The 26,985-nt window shown below is 45.7% G+C and overlaps 1 protein-coding gene across 1 annotated transcript in view; it reads left to right on the top strand.

Annotated features, from left to right (window-relative positions):
• The first annotated feature begins 464 nt into the window (after positions 1 to 464).
• Positions 465 to 26,985, top strand: part of FSTL4 (follistatin like 4) — a 211,408-nt gene continuing 184,887 nt past the window's right edge. Inside the window, exons 1-2 of the mRNA XM_084268571.1 lie at positions 465 to 596; positions 13,478 to 13,511. Of these exons, the coding sequence (XP_084124697.1) occupies positions 468 to 596; positions 13,478 to 13,511 (163 nt within the window). The 5' untranslated portion in view covers positions 465 to 467. The remainder of the gene's footprint in view (positions 597 to 13,477; positions 13,512 to 26,985) is intronic.

Raw genomic sequence — 26,985 nt, 5'->3', positions numbered from 1 at the left:
GGTCTCTGTTCTTTGACTGTCCTTTTCCATAAACCTTGCTTTCCTTTAAGCATGCATGGGGTGGGTTAATCCCAGTGGCTTTTTTTCTTCATTACCTAGTTTGGCCTCATTTCTTGCTAGTGTATCTGCATCCTTCTGCCCAGGCTGTGAAATCCTGTCCATGGTTGTGTTCTCACTGAAGGCTCCTTGCATTCTTCCTTAGTTCCCAATTCATGATGTTTCTCCTCCAGTGTCTGGTCACCACACGAGCTGTTTCACAGCAATAGCTCATAAATACACAGATGGGTGTGAAAAGGGAACATAGGGGTTTTGCTGGGTGTTTGTGGGGGCTGCAGTGTCCCATCAGCACTGACCTGGTGTGGAGAGGCACCGTCAGCCGAAGCTTCTGCCATGCTGTTGTATCTGAGCTGGGTTTTGGTGTGAGATGATTGCTTTACGACTGTTCTCTTGTTTTCAACAGGTGTGAAATGATGAAATCAAGAAGCTTTTGGTTGTCTTTAGTATTGCTTGGGGTTTTCCCGTCGGTCACCAGGGGATGGATGGACGCAGACAGGAGCAGGAGGCTGTATTCGGATGCGGGGAGGCTGCATCAAGAGGTACCGTACACCGGCTGCTGCAGCAGCTGCGACTCCTCTGTGTGTGTGTGTGTGTGCGTGCTCTGTTGGGGTCTCCACACCACAGAAAACAAGTGAGGGCTTATCCATGTGTGCTTGTTTTAAACACTTGGTGGGGTGGTCAGTGAAGAAACAGTGAGGCAGAAGCTCTCACGCTTTGTGTGCTGACATCCTTCTGGGAGTGAGGTGGGGGAGCTGGCTGCTGGGGAGATGCTGTCTCTGCCCTGAAGGACCTAGTGGTATGCTCTGTCCTGGGGCTGCTGGGGCCAGTGAAACTGTTTAATGAGCAAACTTTGCCCTGGCTTTTAGTTTGGGTTGCTGGACTTTGCTGGACTTCTGGTTGGAATGGGGGGGGGGGGGGAAGGGGGGGGGTGTGTGGGGAAGAAAAAAGTATTCCTTAAAGGAAGAGTGAGTTCTGAGGGAACCATCAAAGTTACTGCTCAGAGTGTTTCCCTCCTGATATTCTGACATCAAATCCCTGTGAAGGACAAAGCAATCGGAAAGGGACCAAGGGAGAAGGGTGGCTGCAGTAAGGGATGAAGATCTTGAGGTGCCCTCTCCAGTGGGATCATGCCAGGTTCAACAGGGAGGTGGGACTCCTGTGTTTGTGTGGGGCAGCGATGGGCTCTGCAGTGCTTGGTCCCTGGGCTTGTAGGAGTGGAGAAGCAGCTCAGGTTGTTGGTGCTGGAGGTGACAATGTTGGCTTTTGTTGTGGTGATGAGGATGGCACAGGTCCCAGCATGGTGGGTGCCTTCCTGCCCCAGCGCTGGCAGCACAGTGTGGGTAAGCTCAAACCTTCACGTGTCCAAGCCATGCGGATAAGGCCATAAAGATCTAGAAAAGTGATTCTTCATGGGAAGAAAATGATGAATGCTGAAACAATTTTAGTTATTTAATTAGCTCCTGATTAGTATGGGCTTGCTAAACAATTGCTTCAATGCCTGGAAGTGGGAGGTGGTGGGGGAGGCAAGGAGACTTCGGTTATTGTTTTAACTGCCACTGCCTGGAACACTTGGTTACCAGCAGAGACATCAGTCAGTGCCAGGCTAACGATGAGCCTTGATGGATTCATGCTGCAATTGGATCTGTTTAAGCCTCAGGACTTCTGTTCTGGTTAGAGAATCCCGTTTCTCCCAGTCACATCCCATCTACAAATACTGCTGTTGTGTGTGTCATTTCAATAAAGCCATTTAAGCCAATTAAAAAGCTGCTTTTTCCTGCTTAGCAGGACTTGAAACATCATTTTGGTGGAATTGGAGATTCTGAGGTCTGTCTTGGGTGTATTTTTTCCTTGAGGTATCCATCTTCTGTTCTGTCAAAGTGAAGAGAACCAGTTCCCTTCCACACTGCCACTGCTTTGTTGCTGTCTAGACTCGGGTAGCACGTGGCTGTTAAACATGCTTTGGGATTGTCTCAGCTCACTTTTGCTTTTCTATTAAAAATACTCAAATATTTTGCAGACTTCTGCAGTGAAAAATTCTTTCATTCTTCATTAAAATGTGTTAGTTTTGATTTTTCTGGGAAGTTACTCTGAGGAATTAAATTCATTACTCAGATGATTTACTTTAACATAAACTGTAGAGCTATTACGCTGCTTGAAAGATGTTAATTCCCTTGATTTTCCTCTAAAAACCCATGAAGTTCTTGTACCAATTACTTGATCTTGCTTGAGGTGAAAGGATCTGAGCAAGGAATATATTTGTTCTGATTTGCCCAGAATTTAACATTTTTAATGTGCAGAGAGCACAGTTGAAGTCACTTGAAGGGATGTAAGTTATAATGCAGGGCTTTTCTTGAAAAAAAAAAAAAAACCTGTACAGAAAGCTTTTTCCACGAGGTGTTTGTACAGTGTGGGACTGAGCACTAAGATGAATCGGGGAGCCCTGAACTTAGCTCTCGGGTAGGTCAGTGACATTGAGAGAAAGGTGGTTTTCTCTCAAAAGGTGTTTATTTTCTCTTTCAGACCATAATTTAACCCTGATACCTTCTGAATAATAAAAATTGCCTGAAATCCTTTTCTAGTGATCACAGAATCACAGAACTGTAGGGGTTGGAAGGTGCCTCCAGAGCCCGTGGGGTCCAACCCCCTGCCAAAGCAGGGTCCCTAGGACAGGGCACACAGGTCGGTGTCCAGACAGGGCTGGAATCTCTCCAGAGAAGGAGATTCCACACCCCCTGGGCAGCCTGTCCCAGGGCTCCCTCGCCCTCACTGGGAAGAAGTTCTTCCCCAGATTGGGGTGGAACTCCCTGTGCTGCAACTTGAGGCCATTGCCCCTTGTCCTGTCCCCACAGACACTGAGAAGAGGCTGCCCATGTCCCCCTGTGTCCCACCCTTCAGCTATTGATACCCATTGATCAGATCCCCTCTCAGGCTTCTTTTCTCCAGGCTGAACAGCCTCAGCTCACTCAGCCTTTCCTCACAGGGGAGATGCTCCAGGCCCTTCATCTCTGTAGCCTCCTCTGGACTCTCTCCAGGAGATCCCTGTCTTTTTTTATCCCAGGGAGCTCAGAACTGGACACAACACTCCAGGTGGGGCCTGACCAAGGCAGAGCAGAGGGGGAGGATCCCCTCCTTTGACCTACTGGCCACACTCCTTTTGATGCCCCCCAGGATCCCATTGGCCCTGTTAGCCACCAGGACACACTGTTGGCTCATGGGCAGCTTGTCATCCACCAGGACCCCCAGTGATGTTGGACTTTGCTCAGTTTGGAGATCCTTATTCAGGAGAAGTATTTGTAAGTTACTGAATTGGTGCTTTGATTAATAAGTAATTTCATTAATATGCTGTTAAACCATTGAATCACAAACAGAAAAGCTCCTAGCAATTTGTTAAAATCACTTAAAAATATGTAAAGGGTTAATTTCCAGGTCAAATAATTTGAAGTGTGCTCTGATCTAAAATTCCTATGAGTTTCATCAAAGCAAATCTTGGGGATGGGTCACTGACCTTCACTAATACTTGCTCTGATCTACGGAGGAACAAGTTTACTGAATCAAAAACATTGCTTAATTTATGTTTGGATTGCTAAATTGATTTCTTCATGGTCTGTGGTAGAATGATTGCAGTTGTGCTCTGCATTTGTAAAGGAAAAGTAAGTCTTGGGGCCAAAGACTGGGATATAGAGCCCTGCTGCATGAGGAATTGACTCTAACACAGCAGGGATGTGTGTTTTTGGATACTCAGCCTTCTGTGTCTCAAACTGTTTGGGGGGGGGGGGGCTGTTCCTGGGAAGAGGTAATAAGCAGTCTGAGACTCCATAGGAGTAGAATGGGCTAAACCAGGACACCTAGTTTAAAAAAGGGCTGATGTTAGTATTTATTGGAAAAGCCTTAATTTACCTGATCTGTATTAATTTTGGAGAACACTGCTGTCACCTGTGTTGTGAAATTTCTCTTCCCCTCTTCGGAGGTGCTGGAAAGCTCTTGAAGCCCTTGGTTGCTGCATGTGGACCTCTGTGGAGTGAAGTGGTGCAGCTTCCCAGGGTTGATCCATCATGGGACTAAATCTGGTGGAGTTGGAGGAGTATGGGCCAAAATATCTAAGAGGGAGCTCACTGCTGTAGTGAGGTATTTTTGGAGGGGCTTTGCATCTGCTTTCAAGGCTGCTTCCATGCTCAGGGTGGATGCTGTAGGGGTGACCACTTCTCGTGGACAGCTCTGTGCTGGCTTGGAAGGGCTCTGAGTTACCTGTGCAGCACCAGGTGATGTAACCTGGAGTCACAGCTCCTTTCATGAAAGGAGCTTTCAAATGTGGCTCTGTGAGCTGCTGCCATTGTTGGTGGCTGATAGGACCTTCTGGTGCGAGCATGGCAGCAGAGATATGGATAGCCTGGGTCTGAAGTAACCCTGGAGCTACACCTCCAGGAGAACTTGGCCAGGCAATCCTGATGGAAAGCCAGAGGTACTGCTCCCCTCAGTCCCTGTGAGGTAGCTCAGACTGATTCTTCAACCCGTTGGGGCATTTTACAAAGAGCATCTTCTTAAATCCTGAAATTGGACAGCAAGCCTTTCTGCTCTTCCCTGCTTTCTGCAAGTGCAGGAGCCAAGCTGGTTTTGCTGTGATGCTTGGGGCAAGTCCCTCATCTCTTCCCAACCCTTGGTGCAGCAGAGCAGTGCTGTAAGTCTTTGTCAGCCCTTCCAGCAGCAGGGCTCCCATCTGCTGCAGGGAGCTCCTCCAGCACGTCAGCACAGCTCTGTGTCTCAGAAATGAAGTTCTGTAGTCTGTTTTCCAGGGCACTGCTGGCAGGTAGCCTGGATATCCTAGCTGGATAGTGTGAGAGCAGAGAATCACCCTGTGTTGGTATGTGTATAGTTGGTTTGTGCTGAATTGCTAATGGAGATGTTGGGATGTCGCTGATGGCTCCTGAGCAGTGGTGGTACAGGCTGGCAGGCTGCACAACCAGAACTGCTCTGTGCTTCTGCAGAAATCCTTAATTGCTCTCATTTGGCTTTCAGGCCACACTCAGGGCTTGCTACCCACATTCCTGATGAAGTCTTAGGAGACCCAGGTGCACAGCACCCCACGCTCCTGGGGGCTCCTCAGTGCAGAGCTCAGAGGGATGCTCTGGGTGCTCTCACAATACCGGTGGCTCTTGCACCTCCAAGTGCTGCCAAGCTTCCTTCTTCCCCTTTGCTTTCTCCCCTCTCTGTGCTGTGAGATGTTCAAACTTCACTAATGCACCTTAAATGGCCCCTGTAAGGAGTCAGGCACAGTTGGTGTGCTGTGGGATGCCAAATTTGGACACTGACAGCACAGTCCAAGGGCAGACTAGACCAGCTGTGCCAGTATTTCAGTTCCTTGGCCATTTTTACCCATTATGTTTGTTACCTTATCTGGCTTATGTCTTGAATTATATCTGCAACCCTAGAGCATCACGTGTAGTTACGCCCACGCTTGGGCAGGACAAGGGGATGGAGTGGAGCTGGAGGAGGGAAGGGTGAGATGAGATATTAGGGGGAAGCTCTTTCCAGAGAGTGTGGTGAGGGGCTGGACAAGCTGCCCAGAGAAGGGGTCGGTGCCCCATCCCTGGGGGTGTTCAAGGCCAGGTTGGATGGGGCCCTGGGCAACCTTGTGTAGCTCCAGGCCTGGAGGTTGGTGGCCCTGCCTGTGGCAGGGGGTTGGAGCTCTGTGACCCTTGGGGTCCCTTCCAAGCCAGACCAGTCTGGGATTCTATGAAACCCTCCTGTATGTGGTCTCTTAAAGGAGGTCAGACTGGTATTTTTTAAACCTCTGGTAAGATGCAGTGTGTTACCTCTTGGTGTCCTGCACTGCCCAGCCTGCTGTGGGGTATCCCCTCCTAGCTGAGCAGGACCACCAGCTGCTGCAGGGATGTCCTTCTCCAAAGCAGTGCCCTGGGTACTGATGACCCTGAATTTTTGTGCCAGAGCTGGTGTTGGATGCTGTCCCTAGGGAGCTGAGGGACTGGGGGTTTGGGATGCTCAGCTCTGCCTTGACCAATCTGACCCCAGGAATCAAATTTCTGTAAGTTTTTCTCCTGTCACAGTTGAGCAACTGTGAGTAAATGCTGGTGTGTTCCTGGAGGAGAGAATGAGACCAGAGTGAAACATCTTGCAAGTAAAGAAACTAAGGGAATTTTAACTTGGCTGTGAATGGCAGAGGATTATGCTGTCTGATATTCTGTACAGATGCTACTTAATGTTAGAAGACTAAATATTGACTTTTTTCCCCAATATAGCATATTTTCCCTTCCAGAAAGGCTCAGGCAGTAGCTTATAAAGGAAGACAAGTCTACTTAAAGTCCTTTCTACCATCATGCAGGAGGATTCTCAGCTTCTTAGATCAGAAAGGGTACATCGGTAAATCTGGGGTTTCTAAAATGGGCATCCCCTGAGCTTCCCTGTGACAGCGTGGAAATTTATGGAGCTATACCTGGGTTTCTCATCTAAAGTCCAGAAATAGTAATGAGTAAAATCAGAGATGCAGCAATTATCTCAATTAGCTACCGTATGGGTGAGCAGATGATGCTGTGTGATGTGAGACATCAGAGCTGCTCTCAATGTTTATACCAGACAGGACAAATCTAAACTGCTTTCCTCTAAACAGTAGCACATGATTTGTATTTTTTCCTTGTGCCTGGCTGAAACAAAAAATAAAGTGGATGTTCTCTGCCTCATTAGCATCTTTTTTGAAAATAAACTGTGTTTGTGGTTGTAAACAGAAAATCCTGATGCCCCAACTAAGCTGCATATTAGTCATAGCCACTGCAGTGCTACTGTCTGTGTGTGGAGGCTCTCCTAGCCCTGCATGGGGTGTCGGTGAGATTTTCTTGACCCCTCACTTGAGATAAGGAAGAACACCCTTTGAAGGGGGGAAGGGAAATCCCTGTGATGCTAATCTATTAATAGGAACAGCCATTTCTTTATTAATTTGCTAAATGAGCCCAGGCTGTCTATTTGGAAGGTACAGAAGTTAGGCTGGTCCTGAGAGCAGGTCCCTGGGGACTTGGTGTGTGCAGAGGTAACATCTAATTTAAGTGATAGAGCTGGTGTGAGCCCAGCCACATGTGCTGAGTTTGATTTATCCCCTTGCAGTCTCCTCCCCAAAGTGCTGGCGAATGGCTGTGCTGTACTCTGGCAATACAGGGAACTTGTGGGACTGGAATCTGTCACCAGTTCACCTGCATCTCTCCCATCTGCCACTTTGGTTGGGTTTTGGTGAAGCTCCCTGTGTTGGCCTTTGCTTCTGGGCATAGAGAAGGGCTCCTTTGGATTTAAACACCTTGGTGTTAAAGGGCTGGATACAGAACTGGATGTGATGTTATCTTACTGCTCGCTGTACGTGAGGCTGGTACCTGGTTGGTACCTGACTTGGTGGCATGTGTTAAGCATCATCCTCGTGGGTTCAGACTAAGAGGAGGATGAGTGTACAGCTGCAAATCCTTGTAAACATTGGGCTGCAAGTGGAGGAAGTTGGGGAGAGAAAGAGGGGCTACAAGGAGATGCTGTGAAGATTTGCTCCTTAAAATAGTACTTTGAGCTGTTGCTCAGCGATTCCTGCTTGGGATGTGCCTCTGTCTGGAGTCCAAAACCTCATCCTCTGGCTGTAGTCAAAGGAGAACTAGGTAAAAACAGCAGGCAGGTTCTTGGCTTTCCAGATTTCAAGCCTAATTGTGACTGTTTAATTATTAACAATGCTCTTCTGGTTATAGTGCAGGAAATCACATGTGGGGACAAAAGGATGAGCAGCCCTTACAGAAAACCCAGGAAAGGGAACTTTTCCCCTCCCTATTGGTACATTGTCCATGTGCATTACAGAGTCACAGAATCATAGGGGTTGAAAGGGACCTCCAGAGCTCATGGGGTCCAACCCCCTGCCAAAGCAGGGTCCCTAGGACAGGTCACACAGGTTGGTGTCCAGATGGGGCTGGAATCTCTCCAGAGAAGGAGACTCCACACCCCCTGGGCAGCCTATATTGTGTGCCCATTGCAAGCCAAGTATAAAGTACAATGTAGTTACTGCATTGCCCAATCGTGCTTGTCTCTGTGTGCCTTTCAGAGCAGTATTTGAGGGCAGGGAGCCTTCCCCCACACTCCACCCAATCTTGCTCTGCCTGGTCCGCAGCCCCCTGGGTCAGTGTGGGGCTGAGTGGGCACATATCTCCAACCAAGTGCCTGACAAACCATGTGTGGCTGTGACTGTCAAGCCATGGGGTATTAGCACTAGGTTGGCATGTTTGTATACAAAAGGCTGTGTACTATGCTCTGCACCTTAGTGTCTGGTCCACAGTTGTAGGATCCAAGTTAACAGATTGCTCTTAATCATGCATAACAGCTCCTGTTGAACGATGATGAACATCTACTGATGTAGTGTGTGCACCAAGCAATCATCAATTCTGGGCACCTAGGGATTGTTGTGAACAGGCTGTAGATGGTTAATGTTGCCTACCTAAAGGCTGGATTTTTTTTCTGGAGTTGAGAGTTTCAAAAGCAGCTTGTTTGTGTATCTGCATCTCATTCCCAGTCGCATGGTTGTTTCAGAGAAACTCTGCCTTGTCCTGTGTTTTCCACAGACAGTCCTAGATTTGCTTTGTTCCTGAATGACCTCCCCTTGCTCATGCTGCAGTAATAATTTGGTGTAGCTGGAGCATCTGCGTGATGTTTTGCTCTGCTCATTCCTTGGCAGGAGAGGATGTGTGGATGCTATTAATAGAGATTGCCCTTGAGGTGTGGGAATAGGATTTCTACGTGACAAACAAGTCACCACAGCTTGGCACAGCAGTGTCTTGGGCTTCATAGGTTGTTATTTTCCAAATCAGAAATTAGGCCTTCAGTGCATTGCTCTTGCTGTAGTTACAAATCTAAGAGGAACAAGCATGGAGACATTCCTTGCCCACTCTATTGACTTGAGTGCAGCTTGAAAAGATCAACTGCTGACTAGCATTGGTGGGGTAAAGCTCCTCTGAAGTGATGACACCAGAGAATTTAGTGTTCTTAGTGTAGCGGTGGCTCTTCTGAGTTCCCTTGGGCTTCACTTGCTAAGGGTATTAAAGAGCAGCACCCCAAAGGCTGTGCACAAAGGTGCTGAATGTGACTGTCTGGTGAACTTGAGTTTACTCAGCCACAGGAGGGTTAAAGCCAAATCTTCCCTTAGCCAAGAGTGTAGAAACACCCAGGAATTTGGTGGAAACTGAAGTAAAACAAAATGTGGGAGGAAGAAAATCTCTGACTGTAAAGTATCTTGGTGGAAATGGGAACCTGAGCTTGGAAGTTCCCTTCCAGCCAGGTCAGGAGACAAGGAGTCTCTTCCAGCAGCAGATGTGCCCATGCTGTCTCCTTTCCCTGCCCTGTACAGCACACAGTCTCTTTGTGGGTGTAGAGGGCACATGTAGATGTGTGTTTATATGGATGTGTTTAAAGGCTTTATTTACACTGATGACAGACAACCAGAAAGCAGTTTTGCTGCTTGTATCCATCACCAGTGGCTCTCAGAAACTCCATTTGCAGCACCATGGCTCCCAAGCACTGTACTGTATGTACTGTATAGCTCATTCCCTCCATGTAGCTGTGTTAGCTCTGCACAATGGGGTGTCCCCCCACACCCCACCGTTGGTCCTGAACAAGATCTCACTCCAGAAGTGCTCTGCTCATCAATGGGGCCGTGGTTTGGCAGGAGTCAGGAGCCTGGAACACAGAGAGGCTGTTAGGGATCTGTAGGTGCTGTCTTCTGGAAGGCTGGCGTTGCCTCTTTGTAGGAGCAGAGAAGGGTTTTGATCAGAACTGATGTTAAATGGCACAAGGTTCAGTTAGACATGCCACACGTGGCAGTGATGGGGGAGTGGGCTTTCATTTTTGGCCCTCCTAATCCAGGTAGGGTTAGTAATGGTACCTGATGACACTATCTGCTCCTGTGCCTTACCACTGGGCTGATCTGGAGATGTGTTGTTTTTCTTTGATAGTGACACCTCTGAAGTGATGCTGGAGCAAACATACTACATTGATTTCCATGTTACAATGATGAGGCACTTCAGGCAGAGAACAGAGGGCCCTTTTGTTCTGTGTTCAATTAACTAACATTAAAAAGGAGGAAAATAGGTGCTAGAAGCCAGCCTTGACAAATAAAACCCTTGTATGGCGTTAATGATGTGCTATTTGAAGTGGTATTCATAGAGAAGCCTTAGAGAAGGAGGAATGAGGAATCTGAAACAAATTTTTTCCCTTCAAAGCCTATGATTTATGCTCTGATAAAATGAGATTTTTAGTTAAAGGAATTTGCAGTCATTAAATGGTGTCCATGAAATAAGTCTCATTTATAACCATCTGCTCTATGGCTTCTGCAGGGAAGTCCTCCTCGGGCAACGCGTCGGGAACTTGAGTGTCAGTTTTATCAAAATAGTTTAGTTCTCTACCAGTAACACTATTAAAACCCCTCTGTGATTTTTTTTTTCTTTTACTAGAGAGCAGTTTCTTACGCTTCAAAGATGATGACTGCTCCTTTTTGGTGGAGAGATGGCCTGACTCACCATGAGCAGCACGGTGCTGCTGTGCCTCTGGCCGGCTGTAATGTCTCTTAGGGATGTATTAGGTCATGAATGGAAAGGTCTGATGCTCGACATGCCCTCGAGAAGAAAAATTAGCATCATTCCCTCCTTTTCTGTGAGGAGAGAAATGATTTAGCTGAGGCAAACTAAGAAAAATGAGTCCTTGCTGTAGCTTTGCTTTAGAGAGGGATGGAAACCAGAGTTGTGTGTCTACCTGGAGCCTTTGTGGCTCCTCTTTAAGCTACTCTTGAGGCTACTCTAAGCCCTGCTGTGGTTGCCAGGTATTTTTCCCATTTTTATGAAACTTTTGTAGCTCTCAATGCCTTTGGTGTTTTCCCCATGGGAGGGGATGTTCTGGGGGACACACCAAGGTGATAAGTGCTGTCTTGCAGCCTGACCTCTTTTCTCCCATTGCATTTCTAACAAGCTTTTCCTCTGAATCCTGCACCTATTGTTTGGGGTCGTTTACACTCATCAGAGCTTATAATTATAAGGGGAACAGAGTAAAAGAAGGGGAAACTTTGAAGCCCAGCCTTTGTTTGTCCTGATGTCTGTGTAGCTCTTTTCATGGAAAACCAGGAGGGTGTTTAATACAAGAGAGCTGACACTTGAATTTTTTTTTTTAATAGACTGTGATTGTCTTATTTTCTTTTGATCAATGTAATAGTTGTAATTAGTTTTAGTGTTTCTAAGCTTTTGAACTGCAGAGAATTCAAACAGCTTGTTAAAGTGAGGGGACTCCAGGGGAACTTTTAAAAGGACTCTTCCCTCTTGCATAAATTACATGTACACAGGCTTAACGATAGCAGGCTGCATCTGAATTTTTTTTATCCAGTGCCCCACCTCTCAAACTAATATTTGGAAAAGCTCTGAGAGGTCCCTGGAGTATAACTGCCTGAGCAGCTCAGAGCTTTACTGCCTAAAGAGGATAAATGCTTTGAAGTCTGTGCTAATCCTGAATGCCATTTTACATATTTCTCAAGATCTCTGAGGTAGCAGCATCCTACAGGGAATAACAACTTAGTGTTTTTATAAGCAAATACCCATTTTTGCTTTGTTTATCCCCCTCAGTTGGCTTGGAGGGTGCCAAGGAAACGGTTTCTGCTGTTCTGATCCTTCTTGGCTTTGGCAAAACATTTGGCTTTTAAGGAATAAAACCAGCTTGCTGGTCACTTGTGGGAGTGAGAAGCAGCATCTCCTGCTTACACAGCTGGTGGCTGTGGGCAAAGGAAACTGTGGCTGGAATTGAGCAGAGCTGGTCCAGGAAATGCGTGATGTGCTCTGGTCCCCTGGGCTGGAGGATTCAGTGTCTGGAGCTGGGCCCTCCCTGGGGTCAGGACAGGGGAAGGAGCATTTCTGTAGGTGGTAAATGAATGGCTACAGCACTCTAGTGTGGTGTGTCTGTAATATTACACCCTTGAGTAAAACACCTCTTTCTGCATTACCTGATGCTGGGTGATGCACTTGGGATGGAAGTCCTTCAGGAGTTAGCTGGGCAGGTACAGTTGTTACTTCCATAAGCTGATTTACTTTCTTTTTATTTCTACTTTTTTCACTTTGAAAAGCTCTGTGTTTTTTATCCTGTGCTCCAGTGGCAGCTTTCCATATTTTCAATTACCCTGTGGCAGGGCAGAGAGGGACTGAGGGTCCATGTCATTAGATGCATAGTGCTATTCTTGCCTCCGTCTGACTGAGGTCTGCAGGGATGTACTTGACTTTTTTATTTGTACTTTTTCCCTTTTTTGAAAAAAGCTGTCAAGCATCAAGTGGGGCAGAAGCACAGATGTCTGGGGAGAGCATGCATTATTTTCCCTATCAAAAAGAGGAAATAATCAGACCTCTTTGTTATTGCACTTGATAAATGTTGGAGACCAGTGAGCACTCTAAGGGAGTGAAATGAGGTTAAGGCACAGCCAGAGAGGTGAAAAATCTTTTGAGGATTTTGGCAGAGGACTGAAGACCTGTCTCTTCCCTGTGTGCTGTGGGGGACACCGTGGTGGAGATGGTGGTGATGCCTCTTTGTGGTCTTCCAGGGTTGAGTTTGCACACTGAAGTTTGCAGGGGTTAATCCTGCACCATCCTTCAGCAGGCACAGTCCAATTCAATGTGATGCTGGGCAAGATCATCTTCTGGAGCCCTTGAACTCCATTGCTAATACTGGCTGCAAGAAGTAACTCAAGGGATGGAAATTATAAGTATTTGTAATTAACCCATAAATAATGTTGCTGCTTGGAATTAAATATTCATTCCTCTGGAGTCTCACCATTAGAGTGAGTAGATAGTGTTGTCTGGGAGCATGGTACCCTCTGAGACTTCATGCAACGTCGTTTAACAAGGAGTTTGTGTATTGGAGATGGCAGTGATGCTTTGCAGGAAATAGGGCAGATGATGTAGGTGTGCAGGGATTGAAATGAGCATGAGTAGTCCAGTTGCTTTGAAATTAATTCAGTTATTTCAAGAAGTCTCTGCTAAAAATATCTGTATGGGCTCCTCCCTCCTCAACCCTAAATCCTTGGTACAGTAATAACCCTCCAAGCTGCTCCCTTTTAACATCAATAGAGGGGGAAAATAAAATCCATTTTAAAGAAAGATATTGTGCTTTACTGTGTAACTTCTCATGGAATGATGAATCATTTTAGGTGATATATTGATCCATTAAATATCTGTAGACAAACTGAAATGTATGCTTGTAATTACTCCTCAGTTATTGTGTAGAGCTTCATAGATACTTCTCTGGGACAATGACTAATGTTTTTAAGGGTTTCTGTTCATGCTGCCTGTGAATAATTCTTGTATCAAAAAAAAAAACCAAACCCAAAAAACTCAACAAAAACCCACAAAAAAAATTTTCTTTTTCCTTCTAGGACTCCAGGAGGTTTGAAGTTACAAGAAGAAAAGGTAAGAAAAAAAACAAACCAGCTTTGTTTCAATGCATGTGTTGGTGTTGAGTGTTCTTATGGTAACTTGACAAAACAAACATGAGCTTACACCCTGGAAAGAGCAGACTGCTGTTGAGTTTCAAACAGACTGTTTCCCAGCACTTCCCTGGCACTTCCTCGTGTTGAATTTGCGTTGAGAAGTTGCTCTTTAGGCACAGAATTGTGTGGTGGTGTTGGGGATGCACATCGAGGTTTGTTGGGTGCTGTGAAAGGATCTAAACTCTGACTGTGGAGCATTTTGGGGAGAAAACGGCTGAGATGAGGCTTTCTGTGCATCCTCACACTACACATCCATCAGCGGGGCAGCAGTGTTAAATGTGAGTCGTGCTGCTGCCCTGAGCTCAGATCCTGCTCCTGTGAGCCCTTCTGCATTGGTAGCTCGTGGAGTGATGCCCTGAGTGGCTCTTTGATGGTTCCCAGCAGTTGGGTGAGAGTCAGCCACCAAAGAGCTTGTTCTGGTCATTATTAATGTTGGTTTTGTTTAACTGATGTTTTCTGGATCAGGTAGTTGCTGCCCTCATCTGCCTTGGTATGATGTGAAGCGGGTGGTGTTCCTGGTGACCAGATGAATTAATGCATTCCCCTGGTTTGCTCCAGTAGCTTTAATTGCTTCAGGCATCCCAGATACTGGGGGGAAGTCATAGCTACTGATTTAGTGTATAAATGAAAAAGGTCAGGCCCAAGGGTGACTTTTCATTTGGGCAGATAATCCCTGGATTTGTGTGCAGGTTTTTGAGTCAGTGGAAGCAGAGGTTCTTGAATAAATTAAATATATGGCTGTTGCTGATGGTGAAATTGGTTTTGCTTGGGTTTCCAGCATGTGTGTTTGTGTTTAGCCAAAGTTCTGCCACTCTAAGAAGAAATCCACTTACGTTGACTTCGCTTGACCTCAGACTGAGGAGTGCTCTTGGGTGGTTCAAGGCTGCTTGGAGATGCAGAAGAGCATCTTGGCATCCTGGATGTGGGGACAGTCATGCTCTGGCTATAGAGTTTGTGATGGGGTTTGTTGTAGATGTGGAGACTCAATCCAGTCTTGTGAAAATGGACTTAATGAGTAACATTTTGTGGAAGTGCCTGTAGTCCTTTTCCAGGTAGGATTTGGCTCTCCAAAGTTTACTTCCCAGTGAAAGTAACCAACACCTACAAGAACTTGAATACAGCAGCTTTTGAAAGGAGGACTGGTTTATAGATCACATGGGTGCTTGGAAGATGCTACTTCAGAGCAATAGCTGGGTTTTGAGATCAGTTCCTCTGGACACTCAATTTCCAGGCTTAGTCAGGCTAATTTCTCATTGCCATCACAGGACAGGGGAGACATGATGTGTTTGGAGGGGTGAATCCATGATCTCAGTCAGAAGGCTTCTTAGCTCCATAGATGGGGGTGGAAGTTGGGGAGTTAAGGTCCCCAGATAAATTTGGCTTACCCCCAGCAGTGTGCTCTCTGAATAATCAAGTGTGTCTGAAGAACTGCAGACTCCTCAGAAGTCAGGAAAATGCTAACAAACACTGTAAATACATCTTGGTCACAAAAGCCTGTGGATTTGCAGAGCTACCTGGGGATTTTCAGCAATGATTAAATATCTTGCTCTCTGGAGTTGGTCCTTAATAGTGCCTATAAAATAATTCAACAAAAGCCTCCTTCAGAAACCTGTTTGGGATGAAAATGTGCATGGAGCAGATACCACTCAGTGCTAGGGAGGGAAAAAATATAACAGGAGGCTCAAAATGCTTGTTGTTACAAGATTTTTGTGGTATGGTATGATCTGATTTTGAGATTCAGGCTGCTTTTTTTCCCCTTAAATAGTAAAATTTCTGCATAATGGGTTTTTACCCAAGGAAATTAAGTGAGAGCTGTAGCAAACTTGCTCTGAGCCTGCCTGTATTATCCCCATGCTCATGGATGAAGCAGGATAATTAAAGAGGAGCTTTTTGGTGAAAGGAGGGACCATCCTGGCTTATGCTTTTTAGAATTTTTTCTTTTTGGGCAAAAAGTTTGAGTCCCTTAGACTGAAAGCAGACACTTATCTTCCAAGGGAAACAAAGCTTTGGTTGTCAGATGGTCCCTGGGTAAATACAAACTCCCCATGCCTATTTCCTTCAACAAATAGTCCATTTAATAGGCAGCTGATGGTCAGTTGTGCTGGGTTGTGTTTATATTAGATGAAAGAGATGGGAAATCATGCTGCCTCTTACCACTGTGGGTGAGTGTAGTGAAACTGGGAGGCTTTTCCTTTCCACAGTGTCAGGGCTGCGTACGCTGGAGAAGTTTTTGAAGCTGCTCCAAAGCCCATTAAAGGCGATGAATGGTTTTCCTTTGACTTCCGTGGGCGCTGGATCAACTATAATTACATGTTCTTTTAATTAGCTGTGGTAGGGAGCGGGGATGCTGCCCTGACTGCAGCCATCTTCCTCTGTGATGTACAGAGAGTGATTTCCTCCCTAGTTTAAATGGAAATGGCTGTGGATTGGATTTGTTCCTGAGATGCCTAACTGGTGTTCAAATATTACCCTTTTTGACTGAAAACCACCCCCATCTTTTAGTTCAGGCAGCAGGTTAGAGCAGGTAGACATTTTCCCAGTTATCCAGTTTTCTCTTTTCCTGTTTCCATCCAAATACTCTTCCATTATTTGCTCCAAACATTTATAGATGTGTCAGGAGTTGGTATTGCTGCTGGTTCCTATGCACCACCTGCTGTTAGTGCACAGGAAAGGGAAAGTGAGTAAAAACTCTTAATAAAGATTAAGATATGTGAATAACCTTCACCTTGAGGACAGTGAAACAGAGCAGGAGAGCAGATGGGGAAAGCAGGGGTTAGGGAACTGGGATGAGCAGCAGTTTGTGTGGGTCAGGAGGACAGGACAGGTGTATAGTGAGAAGGATGGAGAGTAGCATGTGTCAGACAAGGGTAGACAGGACCCAGCTCTGAAGGGAGCACCTGTGAGAGCAGGTAGGGCAGTTTGCTTGACAGTGGCAGGGCTTGCTTCTTAAAGGTCAGTGAGTCTTTGCCCACCTCTAGCAGTACAGGCCTCTGGTGGTTTCCCCATCACTTCAGTTGCAGGAACACAGGGACTGATGCTGTGACTTCTGGAGCTGACAAATGCTTCTCCTCCCTTGGCACTGTGGGGCTGAAGAATGCTCAGAACTAGAATAAATTTTCTGCTGAGTAAAACTTTATACCCAAGAGTACATACAGTCACATTAGGTGCAAAGAGCCAGATCTTCAGTAGATACAAATGAGCAAAGCCATGCTGAATTTAATGGACCACCTTTGCTTTTTAACTAGCTGAGGATCTAGCCCAAGCACTTAAAACTTTTAATTTGTTTTTATGTTGCTCACAATCATCCATTCAACAAATTAGTGTCAAAAGATGCTTTGGAAACCATTCAGCCAGGAAATGTTGTAGCAGATTGCTTCCACTCTGTTTGTCCATGTAATCTTATTAAATGAGATGCAACTATGGATTTAGTCAGTCAGATGACATCACACTACCACAAAGACGTGAACTTTTAACTATCAGGCTTGAATTAAAAGGCTGAAACCTTTCTGATGTGTTCTTGAGCTGTGTATTGTGGATGTTCTGTTTGTATTTCTGTGTCAAAGATACACAATCCTCAGCGTGTTTCCTCACCGCGGTGAGGAGCACTGGAACAGAGCACACCCTGAGCCTTCCCAAGCTGCTGTAGCTTTACTGAAAATCTCTAAGGCTGCATCAATTAGCAGTGGTGGAGGATCCAGCCAACAGCTTAAGAAATATTTCATTACTTGCCACTTGACATCAATTCTTATGCTTTAGATGAAAAACTGACTCGGGGTTATAAAACAGTAATGCCCTTTAGAAATTCTATGCACTCCATCCTTTCTTCTTCCACATTTCAAATTTCCACCTATCCATGGAAGATAAAAGGCTCTCAAAACTTGGCAGGAATGACAGCTTTCTCTCCTCAAATGCTTTGCAAGCACAATGAAGTGATCAGCTCTAGTTATTTTTGTAGTAAATCACCTACTAATTTCCTGTCCTGTTGTTTTTTTCCTAGTGCTAGAGTCCAAGAAATTGGGTTTTGTTTCTTAGGACTTGGTAAAAACTCACCCAAATCAGTAGCTGTGGCTGCTCTTTAGAAGCAGCCCTGCTCCAGGAACTGTGGTTGTCAGGCTGTCCTAGTGACATCTCAATTACATGATGCTATACCAGGTATGTCTGCCTGTATGTATATGCTATATACATATGGAGTTGGGAAATTTGGAAACACACTGGCTTTATCTTCAGTACAAGCATCAAGTTTGGAGGATGGGTTGTATGCTAAAAATACCTGGTTTGTAGGATCACAAGTAGGAATTTCCATATTTATACTGACTTAAACACCAGTTCCTCAGCCCTTACCAAAAGCAGAGGTTCATACCTCTGTCCATCTCAGCAGCTTTGTTTTAGAGAACTTTTCATTATCTCTGGCTTTTCAGGGCGTATATTGTCAGTGAATAGCAATCTGTTACCTGGGGAAGGATGTTTAGCTGGGTCAGAATATTAATTTGATGTTTAGCTCCTGTTTTTCTCCAAGTTTCAGAAACTGCAGCCCCTCAGCACTTTCCCTACCTCCTCCCATGTGGACATTATTCTTCAAATACATGATGCAGCAGGGATGCAGAGTTCTGCAATGTTGGCAGGGGATTAGGTGGAAATAATGAAGGATAAAATATGTTCTAGGTGTTGCCAAAGGGATTTTTTTTTTTAGCTTGTATTTTATTTTAGTCAGGCTAACCCAGATTGGAAGGGGAAGGGGCAAAACTGTTCACTCTCACTTATTGATCAGTAATGGTGTTTAATTATGACTGGGTGTATTTTGTGGTTCTAGGTGCTGGGAGTTAATGGAGGGACTAAAACCACATGGAGGGGGAAGAACCCCCAAAGAATCAGTGTTGAGCACAGTTGTAAATTAACCAGTAACACAGATACTCCTTGATGGTCTTACTACAACTGTTGGTACGGGGCTTTAGGCAAGGGCAAGTAGCTCCAAACACTGAGCAGTGAATTGCAGCTCAGCGAGGGAGCTTGAACTGTTTTCTGAACCAAACAGTGTACTGGGTCTAGTGCTTGTGTTCGGCTTCCAGACGACTCTTTGTTTGGATGGATTACTCTGGAAGATGTGAATGCAGCTGTGGGTTATCCCAGCTTTGCAGCGGATACAGGATAACCCATCACATGCCTGGCGCTCGCGCTGCTGGAAGCAGAAAGGGTTTTGCAGGTTCTCACCAATTGATACATCAGCCTCTGTAGCAAAGTACTTTGGGGCAGGAGGAGGAATGAATTCTGTTCGTGGCAGAATGGGCATGAATGTTTAGTAGGTTAATGTAGGATGTGGCTTTGCTGGAGCAGCCGATTGATGGGCACAAAGGAGCTGAGGTGAAAACTTCTAGAGCAGCAGAGAAGCCAGGCAGCTGTTTGCAGCAGCAAGTTGGAGGAAGGAGCTTGCAGCAAGATTAGGAAGTGGCCAGACTTCTGTTCCTTGGGTAGGGAGAGGGAGAAGATGGAGATAAGCCAGAAAACTTGAGACTTTGGGGGCTTTACAGGGAGATGCAAAATAACGTGTATATGTATCTAGTACTACAGTACTTCATAAATAGGTATCCCCAGTGCAGAGTGCTGAGGCTGGATGTGCCTGAAGGCATCTTTTTTTTTTTCTTTTTCCCCATCTGAATGGAGAATAAACTGTGCTGATTTGGCAGCAGAGTAAACTGCTGGTGCTGCTGGCTGCCCACCACAGCCCTGCTTGGCCATGCTGCACCTCTAAAGGAGGGGTCCTGATTCCTAGTTTGAGCATGTGGGGAACTGCTGGAGATGAAGTTCATGATCTCTTGCATGCAAAGGGAAGTTATTAAAGCAGATTGAAAGAGTCAGGGTGCTACCCCAGCCTTCATTCTTTGTATTTAGTATCCAGGGGTGGATATTGCACAGCAGTATCAGGCCTGTAGAGATCTCAAACTCCACTGTGGGATAGCGGAAGGTGCTGGAATTGTCCCTCAGTGATGCTTGTTTTACAGTGGACACCACAGGGCACCAAACTGAGCACTGAGCTGCAGCAGTGCTGTGGCCTTATCAGCTGGCATGGTCCAGATGGCTTCTTGGACTACTTGGTGCCTAGGAAGCTCAAATCACTTGAGATGCTGAGAGGTTCTCATGTGAATTGCTGGCTTATGGCCAAAATACAGACTGCAAATCCAGTGTCATCAGCTGAGCTTCTGGGAGCAGCTAACTCAGCTTACTGAACAGGCTTTGGGCTTCAGGTCATGCAAGGATTTTAAGTCAAAAGCATGCAAAACCAGGTACAGCTGTGTTGGGGCAGGCAGCAGAAGCAGTGTCTGACCTGGAAGGTAAATCCCTCCTGCTCATCAGCAACCTATATTAGGAAACTTTGGAAGGTAAATGAGAGTATTTTCTGGAGTTAAAGGAGAGGTGTGTTTTTCCCCGGGTACGTGCCAAGTGCTGTGCCCCTTGGGACACTTCTGGAAGCATCTGCCCTATGCCTGTGTCCCCATGTCAAGGGTCTCCTATGTGATCTCAGGGGGGAGATCCATCCCAATTGGTCATCCTGCTGTGCTGGTGGTGCTGCCTGTGCCTCACCAGCCAAGGACCCCAAATTTTGATGACTTAGATCAATTTTATTCCCCAGGGCAGTCTTCCCTCTCCTTCACCTCTCCTAGTCTCTCTGTGCTCCACAGCCTGTAAATTACTTGTCTCTCCCCAGAAGATAACCACTTTAACATTTCTCCCTTGACTCCACAAGCTTCTCTACTCTTTCCAGCTAAACTGAGCAGTCTTTTGGAAGACACCATTTGTCCTGCAGATCTTGTCTTGGCTGCAACCTCATCCCTCCAGAGCATCCATCCTGGAGCAATAAAGCAACTGGTTTGTGCTGGTCTTATAAGACAACCTGTCTTTGAGACTAGGAAAGAGATACGCTTCCAGATGAATGGGCTTCTGTTGACTTAAGCATCCCTAGCAGTGGCCAGATTGAAACTCAAGAGTGAGATCTGAAGCTGTTCAGTGTGGCATGTTGCTGTTCATGTGAATTACTACTCTGTGTAGACATATCATTCTGCTTGAAAAGTGGTTGTTCAGAGTCACCAGGTTTGAAAAGTCCTTTAAGATCATGGAGTCCAACCATTCCTGTCCTGTGCTAAACCACTTCCCTGAGCACCTCATCTCCCCATCTGTTAAACACACCCAGGAGGGTGACTCAGCCCCCTCCCTGGGCAGCCTGTGCCACACCCCCACAACTCTTTCAGGGAAGAACTTTTCCCTCCCATCTGAACTGATCCTGCCCTGGGGCAGCTTGAGCCCATTTCCCCTTGTCCCATCTCCTGTCCCATCTCCTGTCCCCTGGTTGTTGCACAGAGCATCGTGTGATGTGGAAGCCTCTCTGGGATGGAGAGGGCATGTGCTGCTTGCACATAACATCAAAAGGTGCAAATTCATTGGAAAGCTCAGACGTAAAATAAACTTCTGTACAAGCATTGATTAAAAAACCCCAGCACCCACTGGCAGATGCTTCTGATACCAGCAGTATAATGTAACATACAGATGCTCTTTAAGTCAGCTTATCCAGTGTGTCTCAGAATTTAGCAAAAATAAGGAACTTGGACAATGAGCCAGAAAACCCAAAGTCCAGGATCACTTATGGGCTCAATCAAGTTTTTGAGTCACGGTTTTTGAACGTGCTGCTGCTCTGCTTTAATGCACAGGAGCGTGGTATGTTTTCAATTACAGATTTATTAGGTTCCAATGTGCCATTTCTTCCTGAACTGAGCTTTAACCATAAGGCAGAGCAATTAGGTTAATATTTTCAGAGCTTCAACTCGCTGCCCAGAGAGGAGATAAAAAGACAGAAATTACCCTCTTTGTGCTCCCTTGGTTCTGGCATTTATAACCAGGTGGCTGTGGCCTCTACCCATGGCAGATGCTGCGTGTTGGGCTCTCAACATGGACTAGCCCATTGGGAGGGTTGTGGCAAGCATTGGTGGGCCTTGCTGCCCTCACCCATGGATCCCATATCTTCTTCCACCAATATCATCTTCCAGTTGGGTCCCATATCATCTTCCATCAAATGACATGGGGGAAGGAACCTCCTTATGTGGTTGGTGCTGTAGCTGCATCCCAAACTGCTGCCATAGCAAGTACTCTGCTTTAAATTAAGTGTTTTTCCAGGAAGCTCTGCTTCCTTTGGACTTTCCATTTCCAGGCAAGTTTTCAGCTTAGTAATTAGCATGTGTCAGTATATTTCTTAATAAGAACTTAGGAGTCTGCAAAATGGTCCAGTTGTTTTTGGTGTCTGGCAAAGAAAAATCTACTGTGTGTAAGGTAATGCAATTACTTTGCTAAAGGAGCTTTTATTATGCACCTAAACGCACATTTACTGTACTTGATAGACCAAAATAGAGCCAGAACAGAATGAATAAGCCATTTTGGTCCATTGGGTAAATAAACCAGCTAAAGCGTTTATAAATATGTATTTAGTCAGCAGAGCTGATTGGCGATTCTGCAACCTCTCCGGTGTCTGAGATAAGTAATCCAAGTTTAATAGCCTGCCATAAATATTTCTGTGTTTGTCATGAGGCAGTAGTTACTTATCCACACCGTGCTACTTGTTTGTTTGGGTTTGATGAGATCTTTTGAAGAATATTAGAGAGGTTTGCTGTTTTGTGTGTAAGGGAGGATGTTAACCTGTGTGTTATAAAGTGAGAGTGGTCCTCAGGTCTTGTCATCCCCTTTCCACCCTTGCCTCTCCCTTGCATGTGACGTCTTTTTGTCACCAGCTTCTTTTCCCAATCGAGTGTGAAATTATTTGACACGTATTCTGAAACCACCTAGAAATGTGTTTTACCTGACTGAGTTTAGGATGTGTGAGAAGTGATTCTGGACCTGCAGGATCTCTGGTCCTCAAAACATGTTCCTTCCAAAGGTATAGGTTGAATTCTGGTTTTTAAACTGTTCTTGTAAACTGATGCTGTTCTTGTAAAAACGAGGTTGTTTCTGCCATTGTGACAGGGTGAGTTGCCCATTCTGGGCTGAGAGGTATACTGGAGAGGGGATTGGCACAGTTGATCTCCAAACCGGTAAGGAGCAGCACCTTAATGTAAGGCACATCATGAGGAATACATCAAAGCCCTTACAAGCGTGTTAAGTAGTCCTGGAAGCCCTGACTCTTCCACAGTGGCTTTCCATTAGAGGGAAACCTCACATGGAAAAGCCCTTTTGCTTCCTTTTGGGAGTAAATAAATGCTTCCCATGCTTGAAGGTTTACATTCAGACAACAGCCCTAAATGTTTTCCAAACAGGTCAGCTGGGTTAGAGTTGTTGCTGAGTGAGCATCTTTGGTACGTCACAGAGTATGCAGGTACCCCTGGGACTTCAGAAAGATTTGTGATTGAGCATGAGGGAATGCTGGATTTCCTCTTTGCCACCTTTTAATGTTCACTCAATCCAAATCACAATCTGTGTATCAGGCTTTGCAATTTCCCCCCTTCAAAGGGATCCTGCTCATCAGGGCTCATTTGATATAGCTGAGCTGTGCTCCCTCTGATGAGATGACCCCGTCACTGTGCAGGCATCTCTAACTGAGCATCCTCGAGTTTGAAACAAATAATAAAGGCAGCCCTCCCTTGGTCCTTTCACCCCTCTGCCTCTCCAGCAGCCAGAAGGTTTAATGTGATTATTTTGTGAGATGTTTGTTGTCTGGAGGGTGAGAGGCGGGTCCTGTGGGGAGAGCGGTGCTGCTGGGTGCCTGGGTGCAGGCGTGGACTGTTGGCCATGGTGTGTGTTTGTCTGGGAAACCTGAAGGCTTATTTCCAGTTTCAGGTAGCACAGCAATTAATAGTGGGAATGACGTAACTGAAAGGCTTTATTGTACTCGGTTAACAATGAGAACGTGATGAGAGTCACTCTGAGCATCCAGCTCCGTGCGGGTCCCCTTTGATGTGCTGATCAGCGCGCAGCGGATGGTAGTGCCGCGAGAGCCATTAATACCCAGCCACGCTGCCAGTGGGAGCCAAGCGCAGTGCACTTATTCAATTTAGACATTAAATCTCTTTCTTAGTGCAAACAAAAGCTCCTTTGCTAGCTCAGAATTCTCTTCTGCAGCTGCAAGGACAGAGATTTTAGTCTGAAAACCTGTTGTTTTGGGATGGATCCCTGGTTGCTCTCCTGGAGCTCGTCGACCCGTGCTGGCAGAGACTGTGAGTCCTCAGTGGCTCCAAGTGTTTTGGGTCACTGAGTAGTTAAAGGTAGTTGGTCTGAACTGCTCTGCTGAGTTTGGAATTGGAAACACGAGCAAACAGGGAAAAAAACCAACCCCCAACTAGGTATTTTTAGCTCACCCTTGCAAAATCCCATCCACAATGTGTGAGGAGGCACCCTGTAGCTCTACTTACAGCTTAGGTCCACCTAAGCAGGTATAAGAGAGTAATAGTTATTGCAACTGGGACTCTTGTTGGCTTAAATACAACAAAGTTGTTTGTTTTTTATTTCTAGTGAGAAGGGCTGGGTTCAGGTTTTGCTGCTTGGTGAACAGGGATGAAGTGAAGTGTTGCCTGGATCCATAGCAAAACCAAGATAATGCACATGCTGCTGTGAAACAAATGTGCTGTTTTCCATAAATACCAACTATGCTAGTATTTCTTGTTAATTACTAGCAAGACTATGGATGCTGCCAGCGTTGTCTTTCAGGCCTGCTATATGGCAAGATCTGATGTTTCTAGAACATACCTCTGAACTACCAGAAAGCCAAAGGGTTGGGTTTTGTTTAATAAGATTCAGTTAGTCCTTGGAGAGGACACACAAACTTTCTGTTCTAAAATTCAGATAAAACCCTGTGTTTTCTATGCAGGTCATGTATCAGGCACTGGAATATGGAAGTCAAGGTTTGTAGGGAGAAGTGATACCTTTCATTAGGCCAACTGAGATTGAAGGATGCCAGGGAAGTTGTTGAGCACAGGAGCTGTTTGTCAGGTCTAAACATTAGAGGCAATTCCCATGTGCTGGATTCCCTGGCTTTATTCTTGATCAGGGTTTGCTGGTTTTAAAGTTCCTGTAAACAGTCTTTTTACTTCAGATCAAAATCTAATTGTGTGTTAGCCAGCTATTATAGTAAAAATGGCTTTCAGGTCTCCCATCCTTATCTCCCTTGTCTGCCTGATCATATTTCCTAAATCTTTCTTTTTTGGATTAAAGTTGATAATTTTGACAGTTGAATGTGAATCTGACTGCAAGACTTCAGATAAGATGGTGATCTGGCAGCGAAGGCTTTGGGAGTGCATGAAGGGTGGGATATCAGGGCAGTCTGAGCCCCACATATTTCTACTTCATTTACTTTATTGTGTAAAATTTAGACTTGATATCTTGCAGTTTTCTTTTTTCTGTTGGGATTGGGATGCCCTGCTGTGAGTGTCCCATAGAGCAATGGGCCAGGGCTCACATCTGTCTCTGGGTGACTTGGGATGTGCTGGGATGTCTTGCTTTTGCACGCAGAGTGGATGCCAGCCTGGGGGTATCATGGTCTCAGTGTTGGCTGTCTGGAGCATTATTTCACTGGGAGCTAAATCGTACATGAGGGTTAAGATGTTAGGGATGAACATTCAGAGTGGATAGTCAGAATATCTTTGGGGGGGGGACGACGCTGTGTTTGTGGATCCCAGCTATTTTCTGTAGCCTGGTACCCAGCTCAGGTCCCTTAGCTACAAATGTTCACTGTTTCTTGTCCTGAGACCTAATTCAGGATTTAATAGGAATTTATTCTGGTGGAAGCTAAAAAATATTAATCACTTTTTTAAGCATGTGCTTGGGTAACTTTTCCCCCCAAGATTTTCTTCTGCATCCTCTGATAGGAAACACATGAAAACCTAATTCACTGGAATGTGAGCATCACCAAAGCTGATAGGATTTCTGAGATAAAAATCAACTTAAACCTAATTATCATAATATTTAACTACCTAATATTAGCACAGATGTCAGTCTTGTCTAATCCCATAGTCATGGTGTGCTTGCTACAGAGGAGCAGCGGATCCTTGAGGTCTTGGTTAGGGTTTAGCTTGTCGCTGCCTGCTAGTGTCCGTCTGTTGTTGCTGATCCAACCCTGTGGACTCTGAGTTCCACATAATTAAAATTATGGGCAAGAAACTGAAGTAGCAGAATATCCTCCAAAACTGGAGTGTAACTTTTAATGCTTTCCCCTGTAATTGGGGTCACTTAGTCTGTAAGAAAGATGTGAGCCTCCAAGGGAGACAGGCTGTTATTAGCGCACGTTGCAGTCCCACAATTAATTGTGTAATCATGTAATTACTTGTCTGAAAAAGGAAGGCTTATTTCACGTGATGTGAAGAAAGCTCTTATCTCCAGGTGGGATGAGCATGTAGCATGTTTTTACTGCATCCCTCGAAGGAAGACAATGCACAGGAAGGAGCCTCCACTCCCAGCTCTTGCAGCTGTTTTGTTTCGGGTGAGGAGCACAGTGAAGTGGCTGATGTGCTGAAGGCTGCGAGCTGTGACCCCATCCCTGGCATGCCAGGCCTCTCAAGCCGTGACCAAAATGCCATGAATTCAACTCTGTTGGGGCTTTGAGAGGCTCCATCTATTCTGGTACTTCCAGGAGCAAAGAAGAAATGTGAGTGGTTAAAAATACTGCTATTGATTCCCAGAGCTATACTAGTCCGAGTGATTCGGTGCGTGTTACTTCTCTGTGTGCAGACCTCATTTGGTGGCTACTTTGAGCCTTTGTTGTGATTCCATTGTGGCAGGTTTAAAGGGAAACCAGTATCAATTGATCTAATACGAGTTGTAAGTGGCAAAATAGGTATTGCTTTGGAAAATCAGACTCACAGAATCGCAGGAGTTGGAAGGGACCTCCAGAGATTGGGTCCAACCCCCTGCCAAAGCAGGGTCCCTAGCACAGGTCACACAGATTGGTGTCCAGATGGGTCTGGAATCTCTCCAGAGAAGGAGACTCCACACCCCCTGGGCAGCCTGTCCCAGGGCTCCCTCACCTGGAAGAGATTCTTCCGCAGATCCTGAGAGAGAGTGGCAGAAAAGAGAACCAAATAGTTTCAAAGTAAACAGCCCCAGGCCTAGTCTGACTTACTGATCTGAATCTTGAGTCATTTGTGGAGGGTGAGGCAGTGGCAGGCAGGAGGAGGCCAAGAGCCCAGGAGATGCCTTTGGTCTCTGCAGAAGTTATTTACTGGGCTTATTGGTCCTTATTGGTCCTTTCTACTGTCTTCCCCATGCATGTATTCAGAGTAGGTGGCTTTCCTGCTGAATTCTGACTATTGCAAGAGAAAGAAGCTTGACATCCTTACGTGTGCTTGTCAGAGCAAATCTGAAGGGATGCCCAAGGCATTGTGGCATTGGTACACCAATGCAGATGTCGGCATCCCTTCAATGCTGAAAGG

The sequence above is a fragment of the Gallinula chloropus genome, assembly GCF_964237585.1.
Source record: "Gallinula chloropus genome assembly, chromosome: 10".
NCBI lineage: Eukaryota > Metazoa > Chordata > Aves > Gruiformes > Rallidae > Gallinula > Gallinula chloropus.
This window is presented reverse-complemented; position numbering and strand designations above follow the sequence as displayed.